At 35.2% G+C, this 24,303-nt stretch overlaps 1 protein-coding gene across 2 annotated transcripts in view; it reads right to left on the bottom strand.

Moving 5' to 3' along the window:
- Positions 1 to 3,484: 3,484 nt before the first annotated feature.
- CysRS (cysteine--tRNA ligase, cytoplasmic) overlaps positions 3,485 to 24,303 on the bottom strand; it is a 38,346-nt gene continuing 17,527 nt past the window's right edge. For both annotated transcript variants that reach the window (XM_072534559.1, XM_072534560.1), the window contains exons 3-12: positions 23,140 to 23,406; positions 22,845 to 23,061; positions 18,999 to 19,209; positions 18,511 to 18,749; positions 17,931 to 18,164; positions 15,178 to 15,325; positions 7,498 to 7,700; positions 5,185 to 5,347; positions 4,184 to 4,395; positions 3,485 to 4,005 (exon numbers count right to left, since the gene is read on the bottom strand). In XM_072534559.1, the coding sequence (XP_072390660.1) occupies positions 3,886 to 4,005; positions 4,184 to 4,395; positions 5,185 to 5,347; positions 7,498 to 7,700; positions 15,178 to 15,325; positions 17,931 to 18,164; positions 18,511 to 18,749; positions 18,999 to 19,209; positions 22,845 to 23,061; positions 23,140 to 23,406 (2,014 nt within the window). In that variant the 3' untranslated portion in view covers positions 3,485 to 3,885. The remainder of the gene's footprint in view (positions 4,006 to 4,183; positions 4,396 to 5,184; positions 5,348 to 7,497; positions 7,701 to 15,177; positions 15,326 to 17,930; positions 18,165 to 18,510; positions 18,750 to 18,998; positions 19,210 to 22,844; positions 23,062 to 23,139; positions 23,407 to 24,303) is intronic.

Here is a 24,303-nt window from a genome sequence, read left to right as displayed (position 1 = left end):
GATGCTCAGATTTGTAAATCATTTTTGTTTTGATATTCAAAGCGTAAACACTCGTTGTGCGTAACAAAAAGGAAGATTGTGATTTTATAATGCCTAAAACAACCAGTGCTTCAACTTGGATTAAACCTTATAAAGAGCTGTCTATGGATATGGGAAAAATCTACTGTTCAGTCTGTGGCAAAATTGTAAGTATATAATATTTTCTATTAAATATCTAATATTTCATACATACAGGGTGTTTCCAAATGACACTTACAACGTTTGACTGTAGATACTTCTCGAAAAATTGAACAAAACGATATAGTTAATGAAGGGTCAAACTTATTTACTTTTCGAGATACAGGTTGTTAAAATTAAAAAAAATTAAATTCTTTTAGTTAATAACAACAATAACTTTAAAACCAATAAACGTATTTACTTGAAATTTAGTACTCGTAGGTTGTTTTTAAATGAAAAATAGCTTCCTTTAGTGAGAAAAAATTGTCCATGGTACAATACAATGGTGTGTATTTAGAAACATTTTTCACCTTTACTTTTTTTTATGAAGTCAGCTATTCTAAAACACAATTATTTTTATTGTAATTGAATTAACAAAAAAAAAAAAACTTTTGTTGAATTTTAAAATAAGTTATATGATGTACTAATGGTTAGTAACAAAAACTAATTTGTGGATTAATACTGCATTTAAAACACTTAGCGAGTGTTTTTTTTTCCAAACCAGTTATTTGATTAACCAAAAACACCTTGTATATTTTTATATTTTAAAGGTTGGGTTAAAATAAAGGTTTTTATTTTTATTTATAGATAGCATGTGAGAAGAAATTTCAGATAGACCAACATGTGAGAACTGCTTCACACATTGCAAAAAAAGGAAAAATAGGAGGAAAACATCAAACTTCAATGGCTAAATGTTTCCAATCTACTTCAAAAAAATTAGATGAGCAAGAAACTTTTAATGAAGACTTGTGTCGCGCATTAGTGTCTGCAAACATACCGCTTTCAAAATTAGCAAATGTAAATTTTAGTTCGTTTCTAAAAAAATATTGCAAACTTAATGTTCCAAGTGATCGGTCTCTAAGAAGAAATAATGTGAACGGGCTATACTCGGTGTTAATTAATATTAAGGAAGAAATTGCAGATAATTATTTTTACATATCTGTAGACGAAACCACTGATTCCTCAGGAAAGTATATTGCTCATTTATTGATTGGTGTTCTTAAAGAAGATACTTTACCAAAATCTCATCTTATTTCATGCCAGCAACTTGAGAAAACAAATGCTTTAACAATTTCGCGTTTTATACAAGAAACATTAGCAACTTTTTTTCTTCCGACAACTATTCCTTCTAATAAATTACTGCTTATTTTATCGGATGCTGCTCCTTATATGGTGAAAGCAGGACAAAATTTAAAAATATTTTTCCCAGATTTAATACATGTTACTTGTGTAGCGCATGGATTAAACAGAGTTGCAGAGGAAATACGAAAAAAGTTTCCTCTTGTAAATACCATGATATCCAGTGTCAAAAAAGTATTTCTTAAATCTCCTATAAGAATTCAACTTTATAAAGAAATGCTACCTAACATTCCTCTTCCACCACAACCTATTTTAACGCGATGGGGAACATGGTTAGAAGCAGCTAATTTTTATGCAGATCATTTTGTTAAAATAAAGAACATAATTGATACGTTAACAGATGAAAGTTCCCAATCTCTTTTGGATTCTAAACAAACTTTTCAGAGTAACTTGCTTCAACAAGAACTTTCATTTATAAAATCAAATTTTAGTTTTGTTCAAAAAACAATTACTCAGTTAGAATCACCAAAACTGTCATTGTTCGAAAGTACAGCATTAATAAAAGAATTTGCGTCATGTTGTCGGAACGTTAGAGGTAATATTGGAAAAGATATTTTAAAAAAAATTGAAGCTACTATGGAAAAAAATAAAGGTTACCATATTCTTTCTAAAGTAGTCAGTGTTCTAGCTGGAAATATTTCGGAAACAAGTAATTTAGAACCAAATGTTTTGGTTAGTTTGAAAAATGCTCCCGTTACATCAGTTGATGTTGAACGAAGTTTTTCCATATATAAATATATGTACTCAGACAGAAGCCACAAGTTTTTGTTAGAAAATTTTGAACACCACTTGGTCATTTATTGTTACCATAATTCTAAATAAGTTTATTGATACTTAAAAATGATGTAGTTACTTAAAATAAATGTAAATCTTAATGAATAGTAGGAAATATTTAGTTATGTACACTTTTTTTTTAAATAAAATTGTTACTATTTTACGATTTTTTTATTTATTTGTATGCATATTTTGTAAAATATTTGCATATTTTCGGGTAAACACGTGCATATTTATGCGCATATTTTCTACATTTTTATTTGCATATTTGCCGAAGTCTAGTAATCAACCAAATCGACCATACACTTATTAAAAAGGACAAAGAAAAGTGTATTACTAACATCAGGATACAGAGAAAGCCGGACATTAACTCTGACCTTTTTATGGTAGGAGCAAGAATAAAACAAATCATACCAATTCTGAATAATTTAAACACAGAAAAATTAAGAATGAATGGGACTACAAGATTAATAACAAAAAATGCAAAAATAAATTACAAAGAGGAGAATCCGGAACAAATGTGGTAACGAATTCAGAGGGCGTGGTAAAATCAACAAAAACAATAGAGAAGAAATTTAAAAACGAAGAAAACATGATACGATGACTAATGTAGAAAAGAATTAGAGGGGCAAGTAAATTAACACTAAGAACGCTGAAATTAATATAAAAAGATGACGGAAATAAGTACACTGAACAGCAGAAATTACAAATTACATATATAAAGATATAATAAATTTGAACCAGGGGGCAAAAAATTGAAAGAAAGAATATTGAGTTGAACCTCTATTTATGAGAGCCCAAAATGGAAAAATTTTAATAAATTAAAAAGACATTTTGAACAGATGGAAGGAATACTTAAAACATTTTCTGAATTGACAAGAAAATATATTGGTAAACCTAGATAATGAGGAATAATATCCACGTATACAGTCAAGCCCAAATCATATCGACGAGATTCCTCGTCGTAGAAGAGGATCTAAAGAGACTCAATATCACAAACTGGAGGACGGAAGCAACGGACAAGAAATGATGGAGAACTGTTAAACAATCCATAGGCTCGACGCGTTAATTATCATTATTATTCTTTGCAAATGGTCTATATATTTACAGGACGTTCTCTATCAGCAGTTGGAAAGCGCCGTTTGAACGCGATGCGTTGCAGTCAACGACTTCCACGTCCAGTCTGTCTTTTGCTGATTGCGCAAGCGCTCCTATTCTTAAACTGATCACGAAAAAAGAATAGGGATAGGAAAGGATGAAGCACACAAACACATCATCTCTGTACTTTTGGTACATGAGGAAGCATAAGGTAAAATAAATAAATTTAAATAAGCGAATAATTTATTTGAGTTATTTTTTATTGAAATAAATTAAAATGCATATAAATTCTTAATAGGTACAATGAAAATTTATTAATAAACCGTGAAATCTACGATGATAATGATTCTGACGTTTTATAGAATTAATTAGTAGCAAAATTCTAAAAGTACAATACTGTTGACGATATAAAATATTAAATAAATACGGTATATTAGTGTGTAATCATTAAAGTATTTACAAAATTTGTACAATAATTACAATTTGTATTTCTCTTTTAATCGCACAATAATCCTTCCCAATGTACTTATCTCAGGATGTACTTAGAATAATGCTGGTGTAAAAATACTTTAATGATTGATACAAGCAAAATTTTAGTCTTATATAAAAATAAGTTCACAGTTGACCTAATCCTTTGTTTCGGTTTTGGGAGTATTGTTACGCTTGAGTGGCTAGGTATTCTTGATGCCTCTTTTCTTGAGCTTGGTACAACTTTTGCAATTTCTTAACCTGTCCTTTGCTAATTTCTTTGCCTTCGGCGTCGTGCGTTGGGAATCCCTTAAATAAATAAATAAAAATAAATGTTTTTTGTAAAACATTATGACATAAAATACAAAACTAACTTTTAATTAAAAAATCCTTTATAAAAAGGTATATTTATTAAAAAAAAACCTTTCGGGCTACATTACCGAACGTGGATATTAGAAAATTACAAAACTATTAGTTTATTACTTACATTTTCATCGAACTTTGAGTATTTGTCAGTTTCATGTCTAAACATTTCAGTGGGCGGTATCTTTTTCTGAGATTCTTTCGCTGCTGCGGCAGCTGCTAATTCTGCTTTTTTTCTTTCCTTTTCGGCCAGTTTTTCTTGTTCTGCCTTCTTCTTCGCTTCCCTTTCTTTCAAAAGAGTTTCTTTGTCAACCAGTTTTACTGCGCTTGGCTCACCTATGGAAAAATGAAAAATTAAATATGATATACTCTGATGTACGCTTTTTAACTAATAAATAGTTTACATCAAAATCTTGGTTAATATAGATAAAAAATCCAAACACTTGCATTTATTGTAACTATCTACAATTATTAAAGATATAACAAGATATGTTACAAAAGGTTATTTAAACTATGCTAATATCTACATTTTCCTGTGCATTCTAATTAGAAAAAAATATTCAAATAACGAATAGAATGTACACTATTGTAGGAATCGGTAGAACAAGTCTTTGGACTATGTTAACGTCTATTTTAGCATGTTCTGAAATATTCGTCGTCTCAATTGTTCTTCGTGATGGACTTTCCGTCAGTTGTTGTAGACTTTTCTACATAAAATCGAGCAAAATTACTTGATATTTCTAGCTTGGGTCAAATTTGGGAGATTATTCAACTTCGATATGTAATATATGTTATTTTTATTCAGCCAGATTTTTGGGATTTCCGAATAATGACACAAAGACAAGTCTATTGGTAAAATCCAATAATTTTGGACGCATCTTTTTAAGTGTAGATTTAGCACCAATTGCTACCTCTGCGATGTGCTACACAAAAACACCGATTTCCGAAATGGCAAACAAACAGTTATTCCGAGCAGTTTTCTATAGCCGTTACCGACAGACAGCAGAGATAGGAAATCACAATATATAAAAGCAGACTGGGCTGCACTAAACATTAATTAAAAGATATTTTACTTCCATCTATACATATGAATAAGACAAAAATTCAATACAATATTGTAGTTACCTTCTCTATCCTCTAATCTAACTCCAACATTAGGCAAAACTTCATCTCTTAAATGATCGCATTCATCGAGAATATCTGTGGCTTTTAAGGTTCTTGCACTTGTCCTGATTTTGTCTCTAAATTCAGCTAAAATACTTAAGTAAGGCCTGATTACACATTCAACCTGAAACAAAAAATTTATATATAGTTTACTAAGTTTTTACTAAATTAAGTTGTCGAAAATAAGCATAAGATAACCATCTTTCTCCTTAAGTTTTTCTATTGAAAGAAGTTTTAGTAAACTGTTGTGAATGAGACATACCGACATATTATTTTCTTTGGGATGAGCTAAAATCGAGCGTGAATTGTTACAACAAGCTATTAAACAATGAAAAGTTTCCTATGAGGGACATATAATGAGAGGTCATATGTATGAGTTCTTGAGATTGATTTTAATATAAAAGTTCAAGAAAGAAGCGGTCCATGAAGAAAATAACATTCGTGGCTGCGAGATATGAGTTTGGTGTGGTATTCAAAATGCAAGAGAAGTTTTGACGCTGACCAGTGAAGGACACTTAAATATTGATGGCTCATGAACGTCTACATGCTGGAAACATATGACACTTGAAGAAGAAGTTTCTTAGAAACTTAATGAGAATATATATGTACACTGTACAACTAGAAACGATACATTCAGTAATTAGACAGAGAAATGAAACAGTTACAAATATTTCAAAAGATTGTCACACGTTAATCGACAAATCACAAACCTTACCGTCGGCGTCAGGAACACATTAACAGAGATATAACCTTCATCAATGTATGGCTTATCCTAATATGTGATGCTGATGCCAGAAGTAAATAAATAAAAATCAAAGAACGTAAGGAGGAACTTTTCTAGACATCTAAAAGGAGTAAAAATATAATAAAAAGGACCAATAAAAGAACTACATATTCGAATTTTAAAACTCAAATAAGAACCAAGAAGATCAAAGAGTATTTGCGAGGTGAGTTTTCAAAGAAATATGGCAGCAACCTTTTGGGGAACACAATCAGTAGTTTAGGGAACACGCTAATAAAAAGTCGACGATCTTGATTAACTTAGACCTCCTTAGATGTGGAAATAGTGGATTTAATGTTTAATTTTAATGTGGATTGGATTAGATGAAACGATTTGCAAAGACTCAAGTAGCAACGCGGCATATGTTGGTCTTCTTTTGAGAAGGTTGGGTGATCAAGTAATGCTTTGAATTCAGAGTATCATCATCACCCAGCTCGCTGAACATAGGCCTCCCTCATTTTTGTCCATTGTGCTCTATCTTAAGCACTTTTCATCAAATTTCTTGACATTTACTTGAGATCGTTAGTCCAACGAGTAGGGGGTCTTCCTCTACTTCTTTTGTCTAACCTCGACCTCTATTCAAGCAATCTCTTCGTCCACCTTTCATCACTGATTCCGGCGACGTATCCGGCCCAGTTCCATTTCGGTGTGGCAATTCGGGAAATTGCATCGGTAACTCCTGTTCTTCGTCTTAAGTCTTCATTTCTAACTCGGTCACGAAGCGATATACTCAGCATTGACCTTTAGATTTTCCTGTGAGGAGGAATTCAGAGGAGGAGGAATTCAGAATATACCATAAAGAAAACAGTGCTTTTCAGAATTGTTAGGCATTTTTAGAACGTTCTGAGCCATGGTGTTCGGACTCTAAATCGTCTTCAAAACACATTTGTTGATTTGGATGTGGAGTGTTGTAGGTTGACTGCCAGCGAACTTGTGTATAAGCGCTGACAGATACTGGTTCACTTTTCTGCAGAGAGAAATTTCTAAGAATTTTCCTTCCCGTAGCCAGAACTCTGTTCATCGGTCTTCGCTTAAGCTTAGAGTAAAGAGCACGGTATTCAATGTTGCGTCTTATGAAGGTTTTGTAGGTGTGAAGGAGGGTTTCTTTATTTATGGTTCCGAATTTTACATTTAACGCTACTAGGATCCTCGTTCGTGTTCTAACTTTGTCTATGGTGTTAATCTCAGTGCCCCAGTGGATAATTTTTGTTAATTGGACTCTCAAGTAGGTCACTGATGATTGAAAGTCGAGTATTTCTGCATAGTCAGGTGTGATCGTTTGAGATCATTTGGAAAAGGTCTGTGAATATTTGTACATATTAGGATTGAATTCTCCATTAGAACATTATCTTTCGACCAAGACAAGCGAAAAAAAATTCCATAAGAAATATCAAAAAAAAGTAAATACTGTTTTGTTGTTAAGGATGGAATTAATTATACTATATTTACGTCAACACGGTTACGCATTACTTTATCTAAAAATGAATACTTACATTATTGGAAGTACTAGTAGAAGTTGGAAAACCTATCTCATCTTTTTCACTAATCGCACCAAATATTTTTAGAATTTTTGTTACATAAACTCCTACGTCGTGCAAAAGTAAAGCGTTCGGAGGTTTCCGCTCCCTCATATAGATGTTACTTGCTGTTACGATATCCCTTAAAGCATTAATTGCGGATTTTGTATCAATATTATCTGAAAAGAAAGAAATTTTTAGCATTCATGCGATATGTAAGTTGTTTTTATCATCAAATGTCCCTAAATTCTGGCCCATATACAATATAGTTCATTGGACATATGCCAACATATTGTACTCGACATATACTAAACTCTAAATTCAACAGAATTGTCAGTGATTAATTTTCTATATCATAAACACTTGATGGAGAACGGTTAAATACTTATCACTATTAAAATTCGCCGCTAACGTTTGTTATAGACAAAGTAAACTCGCCATGTTGTGAAATTTACTATTAACTACGACCTGCAACTTAAGTATCGAGAATTTAGGCGTATTCGTATCCGATATTATCGGTATATCCTCATAATTGATCATTGTAAGTTTTTCTGTCGTACTTATACAGTCCGATTTGAGTGATATACACACACTACATTCAGCACTTTTGTATCAAAACAAATTTCACTGACATAATGACTCATACCTACAAGTTCTTCCAAGTTTTCTTTCATTTCTCTATAAGAAATTATACCAGAGTCACTTCTAGTGTTGCCTTTTCTACTTTGTCCCCCGCAATACATAATGAGGATAAACTGGTGAAGTTAATATCTAACACGGCCGGCACGAAAGATTGTATGGATTTTTGTTTTTGCCACACTAACAGATGAAGAAATAGTGGCAAAAATAACTGCTCTAGGAAGATTTAGGAAATGAAGAAAACCTTAACGCCAAGAGTCATCTACATATTATGCCTACTGCACGACAAACCAGGAGTGCTCTAGAGACTTTTGGATTCTTTTTAGAAGGATTTGAGGGGGTTAGGCCAGAAATCTTTGGTCATTTGAATGCTGGTGCAAATACAATTGACTCGTATAATCAAAAATTGGAACAATCTACAATTATAATTATAATTTATATATTATTGTAGCGTGATTAAATAAAACGAGCGGTTCGAATTATATACATATATTTATTTATAACTTTACAGTTCGGTAGTATCTTAACAACTAACTCTACTTCTAACACTGTTACCTATATATACTACAGTTACTGTATCGAGAATATTCTGGCGTTGTCCCACCTCTAATTCACCTACGTGACCGGTTATTCTCTCTCGCACTCGATACGCCGCGAACTTTCGAGAGTATTAGAGATGCAATGCAACCGTTACCTGGGCCATGCCAAAAGTATGTTCGTAACACTGCTCCCCTCTTAAATCTGATCGTCCCGATCAGCAACTCCGGTAGGCACAGCATGGCGGAATCTACAGGACTCTCCAGCTCTGCATGAACCCTTTAGAAAGAAATAACAGTCTACTGACTTTGAAGGATACGATCCCATCGGGTTAATGCAACACACAGTAATTCGTACGCCGGTGTCTCGGAAGATCACTTCAAGCATGCTTCTGACAATCTTCCAGTCCAGATTATCTAGTGCATGGCCTAACTTGGGTAAGGCCAAATTCTTGATGTCGTAATTGCACACAATTTTCTTCAAATTAGTTAGAGCACGCCATATATCCTCGTAGCTTGCCCTGTCTGTATAAGACTTCCTGGTCACCATATACAGCAAAGATCGGGAACCATCTTCTAATCTCAGTACTCTTCCAACTTTAGGCTGCTGGTTTTTTAACTCGTCCAAACGACCGAATTTCTTATAAAATACGGATGAGATTCCTTTAGTCATCTCAAGATCTTGGGCAACACAGTGGGCTAGAGAGACGTTATGCGGAACACTAAAAAGATCCTGCTGAACTTCTGTGGTCACGCCGAATCTAGCACTCTTTCTCTCTGCGTAATTTGACATAAATTCATTAAAGCTTGGTCGCCGGTCATCTTTGATCTCATGTTGAAGGGTTCGTGCTTCTTCTGTTTCATTTGAGCCAGCATATGGTGCAAGACGATTTATGTGAACTACTTTTGGTTTACCTTTCGGCAACTTCTTAATTCGGTATATTACGTCATTTATTTTCTTTTTAATTTCATATGGACCTTCCCATTGTCTTTGCAGTTTGGGAGACAAGCCTCGACGACGTTGTGGATTATAAAGCCAAACAAGATCGCCTACTTCATAGCTTTCACTCTTACATCGAGAATCATATTGATCTTTCATTCTGTCACTGGCTATCTGGATGTGTTGTCGGGCAAGTTCATGAATGTTGTTCATTCTTAACTTCAGGCGGTCGACATAATCTTCGCTTGCAACATGTTCTTCGGAAGGTCTGCAGCCAAACTCTAGGTCGCAGGGTAAACGAACTTCACGACCTAACATCAGGCAGGTTGGAGTCTGGCCTGTAGTTTCATTCACGGCCGAGCGGTAGGCCATTAGGAATAAATGAATGTGCTGGTCCCAATCTCTTTGATGTTCTGATACAACTTTGGACAGGTGTTTACCCATTGTTCGGTTCATTCTCTCGACCATTCCATCTGATTGAGGATGCAGGGGTGTCGTTCTGGTCTTATTGACACCAATCAATTTACAAACGTTTTGGAAAAGGGTTGACTCGAAATTTCGCCCTTGGTCGGAGTGAATCTCCAAAGGAACACCAAATCGGCTAAAGAATTCTTTAACAAGTACCTCTGCAACGGTAGCAGCTTCTTGATTTGGTATCGCATAGGCCTCAGTCCATTTCGTAAAATAATCCATGGCTACCAGGATATATTTATTTCCATCATTTGTCTCTGGAAGTGGACCTGCAATGTCGATTGCTACTCTTTCCATAGGACTACCAACATTGTACTGTCTCATGGGTGCCCTCTTTTTACCAGCTGGACCATTACTGGTTGCACACAGTTCACATTTCCGGCACCATCTTCTTACATCATCTTTACAGTTCACCCAATAGAACCGTTCTCGAACCTTTTGCAGAGTCTTCGTGATACCAAAGTGTCCACCTGATGCACCGTCATGCAACTGACGCAATACTTCTGACACTTTACTTTTAGGTACAATCAACTGAAGCTTAGTTTCTGTACCATCATCGTTCTCAAAGGTTCTATACAGAAGATCATCTTTCAGCACTAGGCAATTCCATTGGCTCCAGTAACACTTGACTTCTGGACTACATGCACTAATGTCTTGCCAAGAAGGTCTCTCACTTCGACGCATCCAATCCAATACTCTTTTTATACATGGATCATCTGCTTGAGCGTCTTGTAGCTGTTGAGGCTGCCATTGCTCATTAATGACGGTGGTTCGTCTCACGGGGCAAAGTCGTTCTTCTAATTTAAGACAGTGATTACAATTTGCACTGCACGGCCGTCTCGAAAGGGCATCAGCATTTGAATGAACTCTGCCAGCCCTGTGTTCGATCTCGTAATCATATTCTTGTAATCGTTCTAACCATCTTGCCATCTGGCCCTCTGGATTACGAAATTGTAGGAGCCATTTTAGAGCAGCGTGATCCGTGCGAAGAAGAAACTTTCTGCCATACAAGTATTTATGGAAATGCTCACAAGCCTTCACTACGCCTAGCAATTCTCTTCTGGTAACGCAATAGTTTCTTTCTGGTTTTGACAAGACTTTGCTAAAGTAAGCGATGACTTTCTCCTGTCCATCTTGGATTTGGGAAAGAACAGCTCCTATTGCACTGTTGCTTGCATCGGTGTCCAACACAAATTTTCCTGCCTGTCTAGGGTAGCTTAAAATCGGTGCGCTGATCAGAGCCATTTGTAAGTGTTCAAAAGCTCTTTGACACTCTTCGCTCCATGTATATTCTTTGCCTTCTTCTGTCAACTTTGTTAATGGCTTGGAGATATTGGCAAATCCTTTGACAAAACGGCGGTAATATGTACATAGGCCAAGAAAACTTCTAATTTCGTGTTTATCTCTTGGTACTGGCCAATCCTTAATCGCTGCAAGTTTTTCAGGATCAGCTGTTACACCATTACTTGCTACAATATGTCCCAAGTACTTCACTTCTCGTCGAAACAAGTGACATTTCTTCGGACTCAACTTCAGATTCGCTGCCCGCAATCGTTGAAAGACTTCTGTTAGATTATTGGCATGTTCATCGAAGGATCTTCCAACTACAATTACATCATCCAAATAAACCAGGCATGTTTTCCATGTTAGACCTCTTAAAACTGCATCCATTAATCTTTCAAATGTGGCCGGGGCATTACATAAACCAAAGGGCATAACTGTGAACTGCCAAAGCCCTGATCCTATCGAGAATGCGGTTTTTTCACGATCAGCTGGCTCCATGTCTACTTGCCAATATCCACTTTTCAGATCGAGTGTGGAGAACCAACGAGAACCAGAAAGTGTATCCAAAGTATCGTCTATTCTGGGCAAAGGATAACTATCTTTTTTAGTTACTGCATTGAGCTGTCGGTAGTCAATACAAAAACGTGTTGAACCATCTTTCTTCTTTACTAGGACTACTGGTGATGTCCATGGACTGTTTGATGGTTCAATTACCCCTTGTTTGTTCATATCTTTGATGATGTCTTCGGCTTCATCTCTTTTCGAAAATGGAAGTCGTCTAGGTTGTTGTCTGATTGGCTGAGCGTCTCCGGTATTAATTTTATGCTTTACTATGCTTGCTTTGCCATTATCCTTCTTATCCATGGCAAAAACATCTTGAAATTCTATCAGCATAGACTTCACTTTTTTAGTTCGTTCATCATCAAGATCTTGGCACGTTTTAATCATCGTCTCGACAAGCTCCTTTGGATACTTAGATTTCGACGGTTTCTCATTAGTATTCATGGAACAAATCGAAGCCACGGGAACACACTGTCCAATCAAAGTTCTTTTACTTAACTTAATAGCAGTTCCCTTTAAATTCATAACTCTTACAGGAACGAAATCTCGAATTCTCACCAAAGCTTTTGCCGTTAGGAACTCGGCATTATTCACATCTTCGACCATCCTTAAACTTCCCTCTCGGCAGTAACCATCAGGTCTGGTCATTAAAATTTTCTCACTATTACCGGGTATTGTTACGTCACAAGTAGTTATTAAGCTGATAACATCTTCTTGGTCTTCATGAAACGGCAACTCTTCACCACTGATCTCGAGAACTCCATCTTTGACATTCAATACAGCCCCAACTTTCCTTAGTAAATCCATCCCCAATATGAAATCATCGGAGATCTCTGCAATTAATACTGTATGTTGCACTGTGGTCTGGCCAATGGATACTGACATATTAGCCTCGCCATATGTATTAATTATCTCACCAGTTGCTGTTCTAAGCTTTACTGTTGCAGGCAATAATTTAAGATGGCCTCGTACTACTTCTGGCCGTGCAATAGTTCTCGTTGCACCTGTATCTACCAAAAACGATCTACTTTTATTATTGATACGACCCTCTATGTACAAGCTATGAATTCCACCTGAGGACGTAATGTTGACAGTTACTATGGGGGCTGTGTTTCTCGAGGTCGGCAGTTGCCCCTTGTTGTCGACCCGTTCTAGTTTTCTGACTGCTGTATTATTTTCTTGCAATTTACGACGAATGTGACCTACGTCGTTACCATTCCAACATCTGGGTTCACGTCTCTTCGGCATCATGTCACGAACTACTTTCCGTACGATTTCCTCCAGACGTTTCTCGTTTTGTTCGTCGCTCTCTTCAGAGGTTCGTACTCGATAGCTCCGTGAAGCTTGACTAGCTGTTTCATGTTCTAAGGCAATAGCGAGCGCTTCATCTAAAACTTTCGGTCTTGCTAGTCGTAAAGCTTTCTGTAGTTCAATGTCTCTTAACCCATTGACGAAGGCATCTACAGCAATTTCTTCCAAAATGTTGTCTGGTACCTCCGGATAAGCCAACCGCACTATACGAGCAACATCTGCTTCAAACTCTTGCAAACTCTCACTTGCTCGTTGGATTCTACTTCTTATTTGTACTTTGTACACTGGTTGTAGATGGGCATCTCCGTAACGTTTGTCTAGTCGGGTAAACAAGGTCTGGTAACATTTTTCTTGACCCTTAGGAATCGATCTTAGGATATCTGCAGCATCACCTCGTAAAGCAGCAGTCAAGGAAACAGCTTTTTCTTGTTCTGTCCAATGATTGGCTGTCGCAATAGCTTCAAATTGTCTAAGGTATATGGACCAAGAAGACTTTCCATCAAATGGTGGCAATTTGAATCTCATATTATGTGTCGTTTCGTCTCTGGGTGATTCTTCTTTCACTACCGGATCTAAGGCTATTGTATTAACTGGTGGTAGCACTTTTGTGTTAGTTATCATGGTCTCTAATTGTTTGATCTTCTCTTCTACGTCTTCTATCTTATCGTTAACATTTTTCTGTATCTTATCAAATGTTCTTGAAACTTCTTCAAATTTCTCATTGTTTTGATTACATACTTCGTCGAATCTTCTAGACATATTTTCGAATTTCTCGTCGTTTTGTCTGGCTGTTTCTTTAATAATTTGAGAAGTTTCTTCGATCATTTGAGACGTTTCATCGAATCTTTTGGAAACAGTCTCGAATTTATCATCAGTTTTTTTAGACGTTTCTTCAATTTTTTTAGAAGTTTCTTCTATCTTCATTAAAACTGCTTCTTCCGCTGACTGAAACTGGAATGTCTCTGGGTCATCTCCATTCTTGTTGAGAACAGTCTTCAGACGTTCTTGAAGTATCTTTTTGGACCCGCTGCAATCTTCATCGCGTTCTTCCAGTTGCTCACGCAACTGTTTTACTGAAAGTTGTACTAGCAGCATCTTTGGTCAGGCACACACGTACTTTTTAAATGTTCTTTCGTACAAAGGACACTACCGGATGTACTAACTACGCGGATGTTCCCGACGAACAATACTTTTCAAAAGTTCAAAAGTCTTTTTCAAAAGTCACTGCTGAATTTATTTGCAAATCTCACACCGGACACCAACTGTAGCGTGATTAAATAAAACGAGCGGTTCGAATTATATACATATATTTATTTATAACTTTACAGTTCGGTAGTATCTTAACAACTAACTCTACTTCTAACACTGTTACCTATATATACTACAGTTACTGTATCGAGAATATTCTGGCGTTGTCCCACCTCTAATTCACCTACGTGACCGGTTATTCTCTCTCGCACTCGATACGCCGCGAACTTTCGAGAGTATTAGAGATGCAATGCAACCGTTACCTGGGCCATGCCAAAAGTATGTTCGTAACATTATAATACATAATATAAATTAACAAACTTGTTTTTATGTTAAAATGATGATTTAAAGAGTCATTTTTAAGACATAATAGGATGTACATGAGTGTACAAATGTAATATGATGTACAAATGCATATACGTAGCAATTTTTAAAATATCTCTTGATAAGTCGAATAAAAATTGAACAAATACAATATGTAGTTCACTGTGATACTGGAGGTTTATGCGTCAAAAGAATATTTGCTACCTCATCCTTACTTCTACCATAAATAGGAGAAAACTTCTATTAAGAACCTACACATGCATCTGTAATGAAAATTCTAACAAAATTGTCCCCATAATGCATGCATATAGTTTCAATAATTAAACCATTGAAAAAACTTACCACATAGTGCATTATGAACTGCTGTTTTGGCTGCTATAAGCTTATTACTCAGTGTTTTTTCGTGTTCAGACCATTTGGTGAAAGTATCTACTGTTGTGTTTTTTAAGCAAATCGACATCGATGCATCCTTTACATTTAAAAAGAATTCCTGAAAATCAATTAAACAAATATTACATCATATACATACTAGAATTACAACAATAAAAACATTTAATATTCTAAAGAATATTCGAATCAATGACGAGTAGGACCAGCCCCAACACAGATTTGAGTGATCGAAATTCATAACCGAACAACATAACATACTTAGTGGAAGGTCCTTGACTAATACAATTTCCTCTCGAACTACATCGTAGTAAATTACTACTCCGGAATACGGCGACGTGATATCACAGAGAAGAACTTTTTGAACGTAACTGTAAGAGATATAGATAAATCTATTCGTTGTAAGTAAAGGTATAAATGAAACGCGCCTTTGATTTTAATGTTACAGTGGTGTCAGTGGCGGGATTATTTATGTAAATAATTTATAAACTATAAATAAATTTAGGCCTTAGGGGATATTATGTCACTTTGATGTAGCTGTATTATTAAGATTGTTTTACTGTAGATCTTTTTAATTGGATTGATACATAGTTGATCTATTTTAGTATTTCGCACGGCAGAAATTATTGGGTTTGTTTCAATACTGTCACACTCCTTCTTGAAATCTACAAAGGCCAACCATAAAGATTTGTCTTATTGTACTCATTTGTCTTTTCTATTATTTGTTTGACTGTGTGTAGGTGTTACGTTGTATTGTAATGCTTCCTGGATCCTGCCTGTTTTTTTTTGGTTGATATAGCTCAAATTTCCTTTCCAGTCTATTTATTATTATTATTCTCATAAAATGCTTGTATGTTTGAGACACGAGACTTATCGGTCGGTAATTTTGCAGATATTCTGGATCTCCTTTTTTGTATATCAATAAATATTGCTCTTCACCATTCGTCTGGGATATCTTCTTCTTTTAGGCATCTGTTTAAATAGATTTACCAGTTCCGTGGTACTTTCCTTTAACATCTACGGTAAATACTTAATATCCCTGCAGCGTTATTGTTTTTTTTTATTTTTTGGAGTGCATAATCGATTTGTTCTATTTGGATGTCAGGTATTTCTTTAGAGTTGACATTTATTATACGTTTTCTATTTTCTACGTAGGTGGCTTGTTTTGTTTTATATAGTTACCTATAAATAAAGGTAATAACATTTAATAGTAAAGACATTCGACGTTTGAAATTTTATTCGGGATTATAAAACCCTTGCTAACGAACAAAAAACGTTTTTTTATTCGGGATTATAAAACCCTTGCTAACGAACAAAAAACGTTTATTTAAAAAATCGTTTATAAAAGATTACATCAAAGAACTTTTTCGGACAAATAAGTCCGTTATCAGTGCAGTTATCAGGTATACATGAGTGAAGCCACTAAATATAAGTATTGTCACCGGGGGCCTTACTCGTGGACTAATACGCACCCCGATGCGCATCGTCCCGCCTCGAAAAATATATAAACAACTGCTGGGATTGGAACGGGAAATCCTGCGTAGAGTAAACAACAAACGGCACGATTTCCCCTATGCCCTCATTCATCAACTGTCGAATATCCAGCCCATCAATGAGAGGCTCTCCTCTTTGACAGGAATTATACAATCAAAACTATCCGTGGCCAACACTTCAGAGCCCAAAATATCATCAAAACTACCTGCTCATCCTTCAACAGACGGCCTAAACGCAAACTCCCATTCCTACCCACTAAATTGCTGACCCTTGCCAGCAACGAACTCCCTGATGAATACATTGATATCCTGAAGGCAACTCCACTCTATTATCGCCGTATTTATTCAATTGCTCACTTCGAGCTTGTTATGACAGGAAGGGATCGGTTTTTCGTGGTTTACCGATCCCACTTCACAATTATACCTGACTATACCTGAGATAGACTGAATTAAATTCAGTCACAACTCATAACCATATAATTTTTTACTAATAAAATTCTGAAAAGGACCGTTTTAGCTCAACAACTCTTTCACCTCTGACCATCCTGGATACCACCTCCTCCGCAGGAACCAACCACCGAAGCGTACCACCAGTGAGCACAATTCAGCGACACACGCCGACACCAACAAAAACAAACCACGTCCTGAAGAGGTGTTCCACCTAAAACAGGACAATAAAATCATCAACAAAGAGAACCAACAAACAGAAAAGAACAACCAGACAACGATCGATTGACGGCGAGTCTGGTTTCGGCTCCCATAGGGCTCTGCTCCTGTTCTTCGAACTGAGACTCTGTGGCTGGACATTTTCCACCTTTCAAAATGTGTTTTTATTTCATGTATCATGTGAAAAATACCAATATTCCACCCAAGATGAAACATACGCAGAGGGCACTTCGAATGGACTGGTCGAAATCCCTCTGTAAGGCACCGTGGGAATCGATAAGTGGCCGTAGTTTTCCAGGCCCTTCCTTCCCTGGCGGAGATCCCTGGCCTCATCTGGCGGAGAAAATTACCTAATCGAAGGAACTAGGACCTAGTAACTCACCGCATATTCAGGAATAGTTCTCGTGATGATCCTACTAGTAGAACTTTTTGAACGTAATTGCTTGGGACGATATTTATATACGCTATTATTTGTAAAAGTATTAGTTGTTCGATTTAAGTAAACTAAAACCTATTGTTTGAAAATAATACTACATAGAGCAAACTTACGTTAAAAAGTTTTTCATACTGAATTGCAGAATCCATGGTATTTTGACTGTAGTCCAACGTATCTCTCCAACTGTGTAACAAAAACGCAAATCTTAATTGTCTAGAGGTGTATTTTGAGAGAGCATCTTGAATTGATACGAAATTCTTTAAGGACTTAGACATTTTGCAACCGGCTATTGTTAAGTGGCCAGAATGGAGGAAGTAACTTACCCATTCTGAGTTTCCAAAGTATGCCTTAAACAAAGAACAATAAACAATTATTATTATTAGAATAAGCAAATGAAACATAAAATTATCAAAAAAAGTTACCTCCACTATCACTAACTAGGTTTCATATTTATTTAAAAATTATTATAATTTATGACGAAATTCTAGTATAGAATCCTGTTTAAAATTATCGCACCAATACCAAAATTGACATGTTTATATATCTTTACTTTTCTATTGACATTTACATAATATTTGTATGCTCGCTGTTTTTTTTTTTTTTTTTTCACTGTATTTAAGTTATTTAAGATCTTGTTTTGTTTTGGGACAAATGATACATATTTGTATATCTAAATCTCAATTGAATGCTTACCTCACTTTGTGCAATTTCATTGTCATGATGGGGAAATTTGAGATCTACTCCTCCAGTATGGATATCCATCGTTGCGCCAAAGATATCAGATGCCATAGCAGAGCATTCTATATGCCAACCGGGTCTACCGATACCCCAAGGCGAATCCCAGAACGGCTCTCCCGGTTTGCTCTTTTTCCACAATGCAAAGTCATTCGGTGAGTGTTTTTCACTTCTTTGTTCTGCAGTAGTTAAATCACCTAAAATGATTATATGTGTTATGTACCAGCTAATAACCAAACAATCATTAATATGTTATATTATGTATAAGGAATTCATTATTTTAATGTTTGATTGCCAAGCAAATAAAAGGAGTTCTTATATATGTTATGAGTATACTTTTTTTACAGTAAAAATATAGGTTTTATTATTATATTGATATTGATATTACTAGTTTCGATTAATTATGTTGATAGGTAACCTGCAAATACTTTTACATAACTATTTACCTTCGCCTTCCTGTAAGCTATTTGTATCACCATACGCTTCTGGAACTAACTTGGCATAATAATGTTTTTCGCTTTTATCAAAAGCTGCAACATCAAAATAAACTGATCCACTGGCTTCATAACCAAAACCATTCTCAATAATCTTTTGAATAAATGTAATAATTTCGGGAATGTATTCGCTTACTCTTGTTACTACATTAGGTCTCAGTATCTAAAAAAGGTTTAAATTAGATTAAAGTCATTAATCACAAAATTGATTATGTAGAACAATTAATATTTCTTACTAAGAAATATTGGAAAAATTTTAAAAATTGTGCGATGTTATTCGGCACACTCAGTATTTTGTTCTACTACAAAAACTAACGCACACAAAACTTGAATTGAACATGTTACCTGACTATGTAAGCATAAATCTTTGGGGAACGAACGAAAACATTCCGATGAACAGATGGGGTGTAGGTTTGTGTTCTAGAGGTAGTAGGGCCGAAGTAGGGGTATTATGTTGCCCTTGAGTGAAGAAATCAACTCTAAAGGCGGAAGAACCAATAAGGTCAACGGCATCAAGATGCAGAAAGCAAGAAGAAACTACAGCGTTAAAGATCCTTTATGGATATCTCAATAAGACAATCACTCATCATGGCAAGTAAAATCAACAATGACCCTGAGTACCGGAGCTTCTTAAATGAAGTAGAGCGAAGTAAGATATTAGGATTGGGCGAAGTAAGATGGCCCGGTATAGGAAAACTAGAAATTGATGACCATCTACTTCTATGGAGGAAAAAATAACTGTCATCAACATTACGGCGTCGCATTTATCATATACAAGAACATTGATGAAGAAAACTTCACCCCACAAAAACAACGCACATCTATATAAAGAAATCAAAGAACCATAGATTCAAAAATCAAAGAAGAAAAAGAAAAATGGATAAATGAAATGTGCGACAAAATAGAAAACCTAGATAACAAACATGATATATACAAACTCGACAAAAAATTAAAAGAAACTTCCAATAATAACAAGATACATAATATACGCACTCTAGCTGACAATAAAAAAAATAATTATAGAAAGAAGCGAACGAATTGTATGGGAGGAATTTATAGAAAAATCCTTTGCGGATGACAGACTTGAATTGCAAAAGACTTCGACGTAAGAAATGGAAGGACCCCCAATCCTAGACATAGAGATAAATCATGCGATATAATGTGCACAGAACTGAAAAACTTGTGAACCAGACGAAATAGAAATAAATGTAAATAAACTAATAGATGCTATACATAAGTGACTCTCAGCTCGGATTTAAAAAGGTCTTGCGAACAAGAGAGGCGCTGTTTGCGACTCAAACACTTATTCAAAAATGCCTCGATCACCAGAAAAAAGTATAGCTGTGTTTCATGTACTACCAGAAGGCTTTTGATAGAGTCCAGCATGAAAAATTGTATGAACTACAGAAAATGAAGCCTTATGGAAAAGATCTCCGCATATTTCAAAACGTTTATTGGAGCCAAGAACCACCCTTAAAATATTCCAACCACACTACTAAAAGCGTCCGTATACGAACGGGTATCCAAGAAGGCTGTATCATGTCTCCATTGCTCTTTAACTTGTACTCTGAATGCATATTCAAACAAGCACAGGGCGCCGAAATTAGTATAAAAATAAACGGTAAATATATTAAGAATATCAGGCATGCAGACTACACCGTTCTGATAGCAGAAAAAATGAAAGTCTTACAAAATATACTAGACAGAGTTAGTAATACAACTGAAGCAATGGGACTGACAATAAATCTTCAAAAAACTAAAGTAATGGTGATCAGCAAAACCGATGAAAATTGTTGCATTGAGCTAAACTAAATAGTAGAGTAAACTAAGAGTAACTAAATAATAGAGTAGTACTAAATGATAACTGGGATCCAGATATAGAAATAAAACCACGAATAGAACAAGCTAGGAAAATGTATAATAAATAAAAGCAAAATATCTATGACCATAAGCTTAGACATCCGAATTACAGTTATTAAATGGTACGTTTGGTCAGTCCTTCTGTATGGAGTTGGAACCTGGACATTAAAATTAAATATCATGAGACGGCTAGAAGCCTTTGAAATGTGGCTTTATCGCAGAATGATCAGAATATCATGGACACAACACATTACGAATCGAACAGTATTAAGAAAAGAAAGACCTCGGACATAGGCCGCATAATGAGAAATGAAAAATATGAAGAAGAGCCATGCCATGGCTTCGCAATATCAGAGGTTGAACGGGCATGAACGTTCAACTATAACAATATAGAACAATCGGATGTAGTAAACGCAAACATCCAATAATGAAGTGCACCAGAAGAAGATTAACAGATATACCACAAGGCACATTCCGAAAAGAGTCAAACGCAATTTCGACCACCAACGACAACCAAAAGGCGAAAGTCTTTCTTACCATATATTAAAAATATTATAAACCCTAAAAACAAGGTACGCTCAGACAACAGGTGTGTGCCGTGTTCAAAATAGAACAAGAAAACTGAAAATTGGTGAATGGATTAAAAAAAGGAATAAATTGAAAACTGGTGGTTGATAAGACTAGTAAAGGATTTGGGAGGCTAAGTGAGTTACCGACTCCCACTTCGTAAAAACCTTTGAGAAAAATCCACTAGAAGTTAGGGGTTCTAGAAATAAAATTACTCTTCCAGCAAATCCTACTCTCACGTCCTCGAAGATATTACACCGAGTAACCACAGTGTGCATGTCATATAATGAATGTACATCTTGTAGCAGACGAAAGAGGTTGAAAGGAGACTTCCTGGCGCCACAAAACTGGAACAGATCGGCTAAAGGAATAAAAGCTAACAAAAAATTCTTTTTGGGTACTTATTAAGTTAAGGTTTGAGGTGACGAGCTTGCTCCTCACCACTCAAAAAAAATTAATTCTGTAAGTCTAGAAAAAAAATTAAAAATTAGGGAATTTTTAATTCAGCGAATGTAGGATATGCTAATCACAAAGGAGGATACAGGATATGTAACCAAAGTCTACAGGAAACGAACCCACACCAACAGATATTTAAATTATTACTCAAACTATAACATAAATATCAAAAAGAGAATATTAAATCATTATATTAAGATACAGCTCAAAAGACGTGCTCCAACGAAAATGCATTTCAGGAAGAAAAAAAACCTGCTAACGAAGGTTTTAACAAAAAATAATTATCCATTGTCACTCATAAACAAAGAACTTCAAAATATTAAAAAAAGAAAACAATGTAACATCAAAAGCAATCGAGAAACACCCACAAGAAGGGATTTAAAGATGAAAACAATACCATATGTAACGGGTTTATCAGAAAAATTAAAAAAGATATGAAATAAATACAATATCACAAGAGCATTCAAAACAATCCACACACTGAGACCTATTATATCCAAAACCAAACCAAACAACATAAAGAGGTCAAAGAACTGCATCTATAAAATACCTTGTGATTGCAAAAAATTTTATGTGGGAGAAACCTAAAGACCACAAAGTGTTGGGATAAATAAACAAACTTCGACAGATCCCAGACAACAAAAAGAGAAAAAATCACAAAAACCGCTCTCATCTTACGTAACGAAGAAAAATGTATAGCAAGACCATTAACAGAATGTAGATAGTAGTGTAGCAATACCAACAAGGTTAGTGCAGTTTAGAAGTGTAGAAGGGTAGTTTGCTATTTCTTGGGTCTACCGTATAAAGGAAGGTAACACGGCAAGTTTTACGATTCAACCACCTAGTATTAGCCCTGATACTCTTCGAAACGTAAATAGTACATAAAAATGACTTTATATCAGTAATAATGCTTACATTTAATGCGTCCATATCTTTATAGAACTGTTGTTCCCAATGCCGTGGAAGAGAACTAAATATGGCATTATCTCGTACAGTATCTCCCTGTTTCTGATCTAACCATTCTGAAATAGGATCTTTACCGTCTAAAATAAATTGTTGTTTACTATTTTCTACTTTAAGTGAATCTCCACTTTTGACTGATTCTTCTAACTCCTCTACTGAAGCTGCTAACCTAAAAAATAAAACTTTTTAAAAACGAATAACATCACGGTATTAAATTGATCGTATTTGTAGTTCTACATCGACGTACCTTGTTAACATCTTCTCTAACATATTCTTCTTGTCAAGATCTGTAGTAGTTTTAACCCTAGATTGTACATTTTGTAATACTAACTTGGCATCTGCAAGCACACTTTCTAAGGGATGATTTTCATCAACGTATTTCTTAAAAAGGTAATTTTGTCGAGCTCTCTTAATAATTTTATCATCAATATCGGTTATATTCATTACGTAGAAAATATCATATCCAAAGTAGTCTGACAATACTCTTCGTAAAATATCAAAAGTAATATACGACCTGAAAGAAAAAAATTAATTTTAAACATCAAATAAAAAGGTAATAAGATCTGTTCAATGAATTTTCTAAACGGCTATGAGTCAAGCATGCACAAAGTAAAAATTTACGCTTCGATCTTACAAATTTTAATAATTTTAGATGAATTTAGAATTTTGTTGAGAATGTCAATTTTGGGGCTCTGAAAAATATGCAAAAAAGTTTAACACTTTTACCCCCCTTCTTCCCCCTAAAACGCCCCTCGTAGGGTGGGGGAAACGTAAAAAATCGATTTATCAAGAATCTGTAGAAAAAATGTTTCAAATAAAAAATGTAGCTGAGATAATTTTAAACAAAAATGTTATTGACAGTTTTTCTGTAGAATGAATTGTTCTCTCAGAAACAACGCTTGAAGCGATCGACAATTTTAAATGTCAGTTACGCGCACGAAATCAATCAGATTGATCAGTTTTTATCAAGGTCAAAAATAAATAAATGTGCGATTTTTGCCATTTTTTATGATTCCCATATTTGAAAAAAATTTATCACTATCACTAAGATAAGATGGCGCCCTTTTATTTTTTATTTGGTTAAATTTTTCTCTGTTATCTTTCAGTTAGTATGATTCTGAATAGATCTGTTGACCCACGTCCCAAAGCTTGCCGTTGTGTACTTCAAAATACTTGAATGTTGGTTTGCATAGTGGGCGTACTCGGACCTGGAATTCTTCATTTATCTTTTAGTTCCAATACAAAACTTCCCCTTGGTTTAATGTTATGTCACCCACTGTAATACCCAACGTATGGACATCCTCCCCCTCTCCCAGGTTTAATTTATAAGTTATAGTATACAGTAAATTCAACCAACTTACACCTCAAAACGATTCATGGAATTCGCAGAAAACGTTTCGTTGTACTAAAA

The sequence above is a fragment of the Diabrotica undecimpunctata genome, chromosome 6 (genome assembly GCF_040954645.1).
Source record: "Diabrotica undecimpunctata isolate CICGRU chromosome 6, icDiaUnde3, whole genome shotgun sequence".
Classification (NCBI taxonomy): Eukaryota; Metazoa; Arthropoda; class Insecta; order Coleoptera; family Chrysomelidae; genus Diabrotica; species Diabrotica undecimpunctata.
Note: the sequence above shows the minus strand (reverse complement) of the source record. Positions and strands in the feature narration are given on the sequence as shown.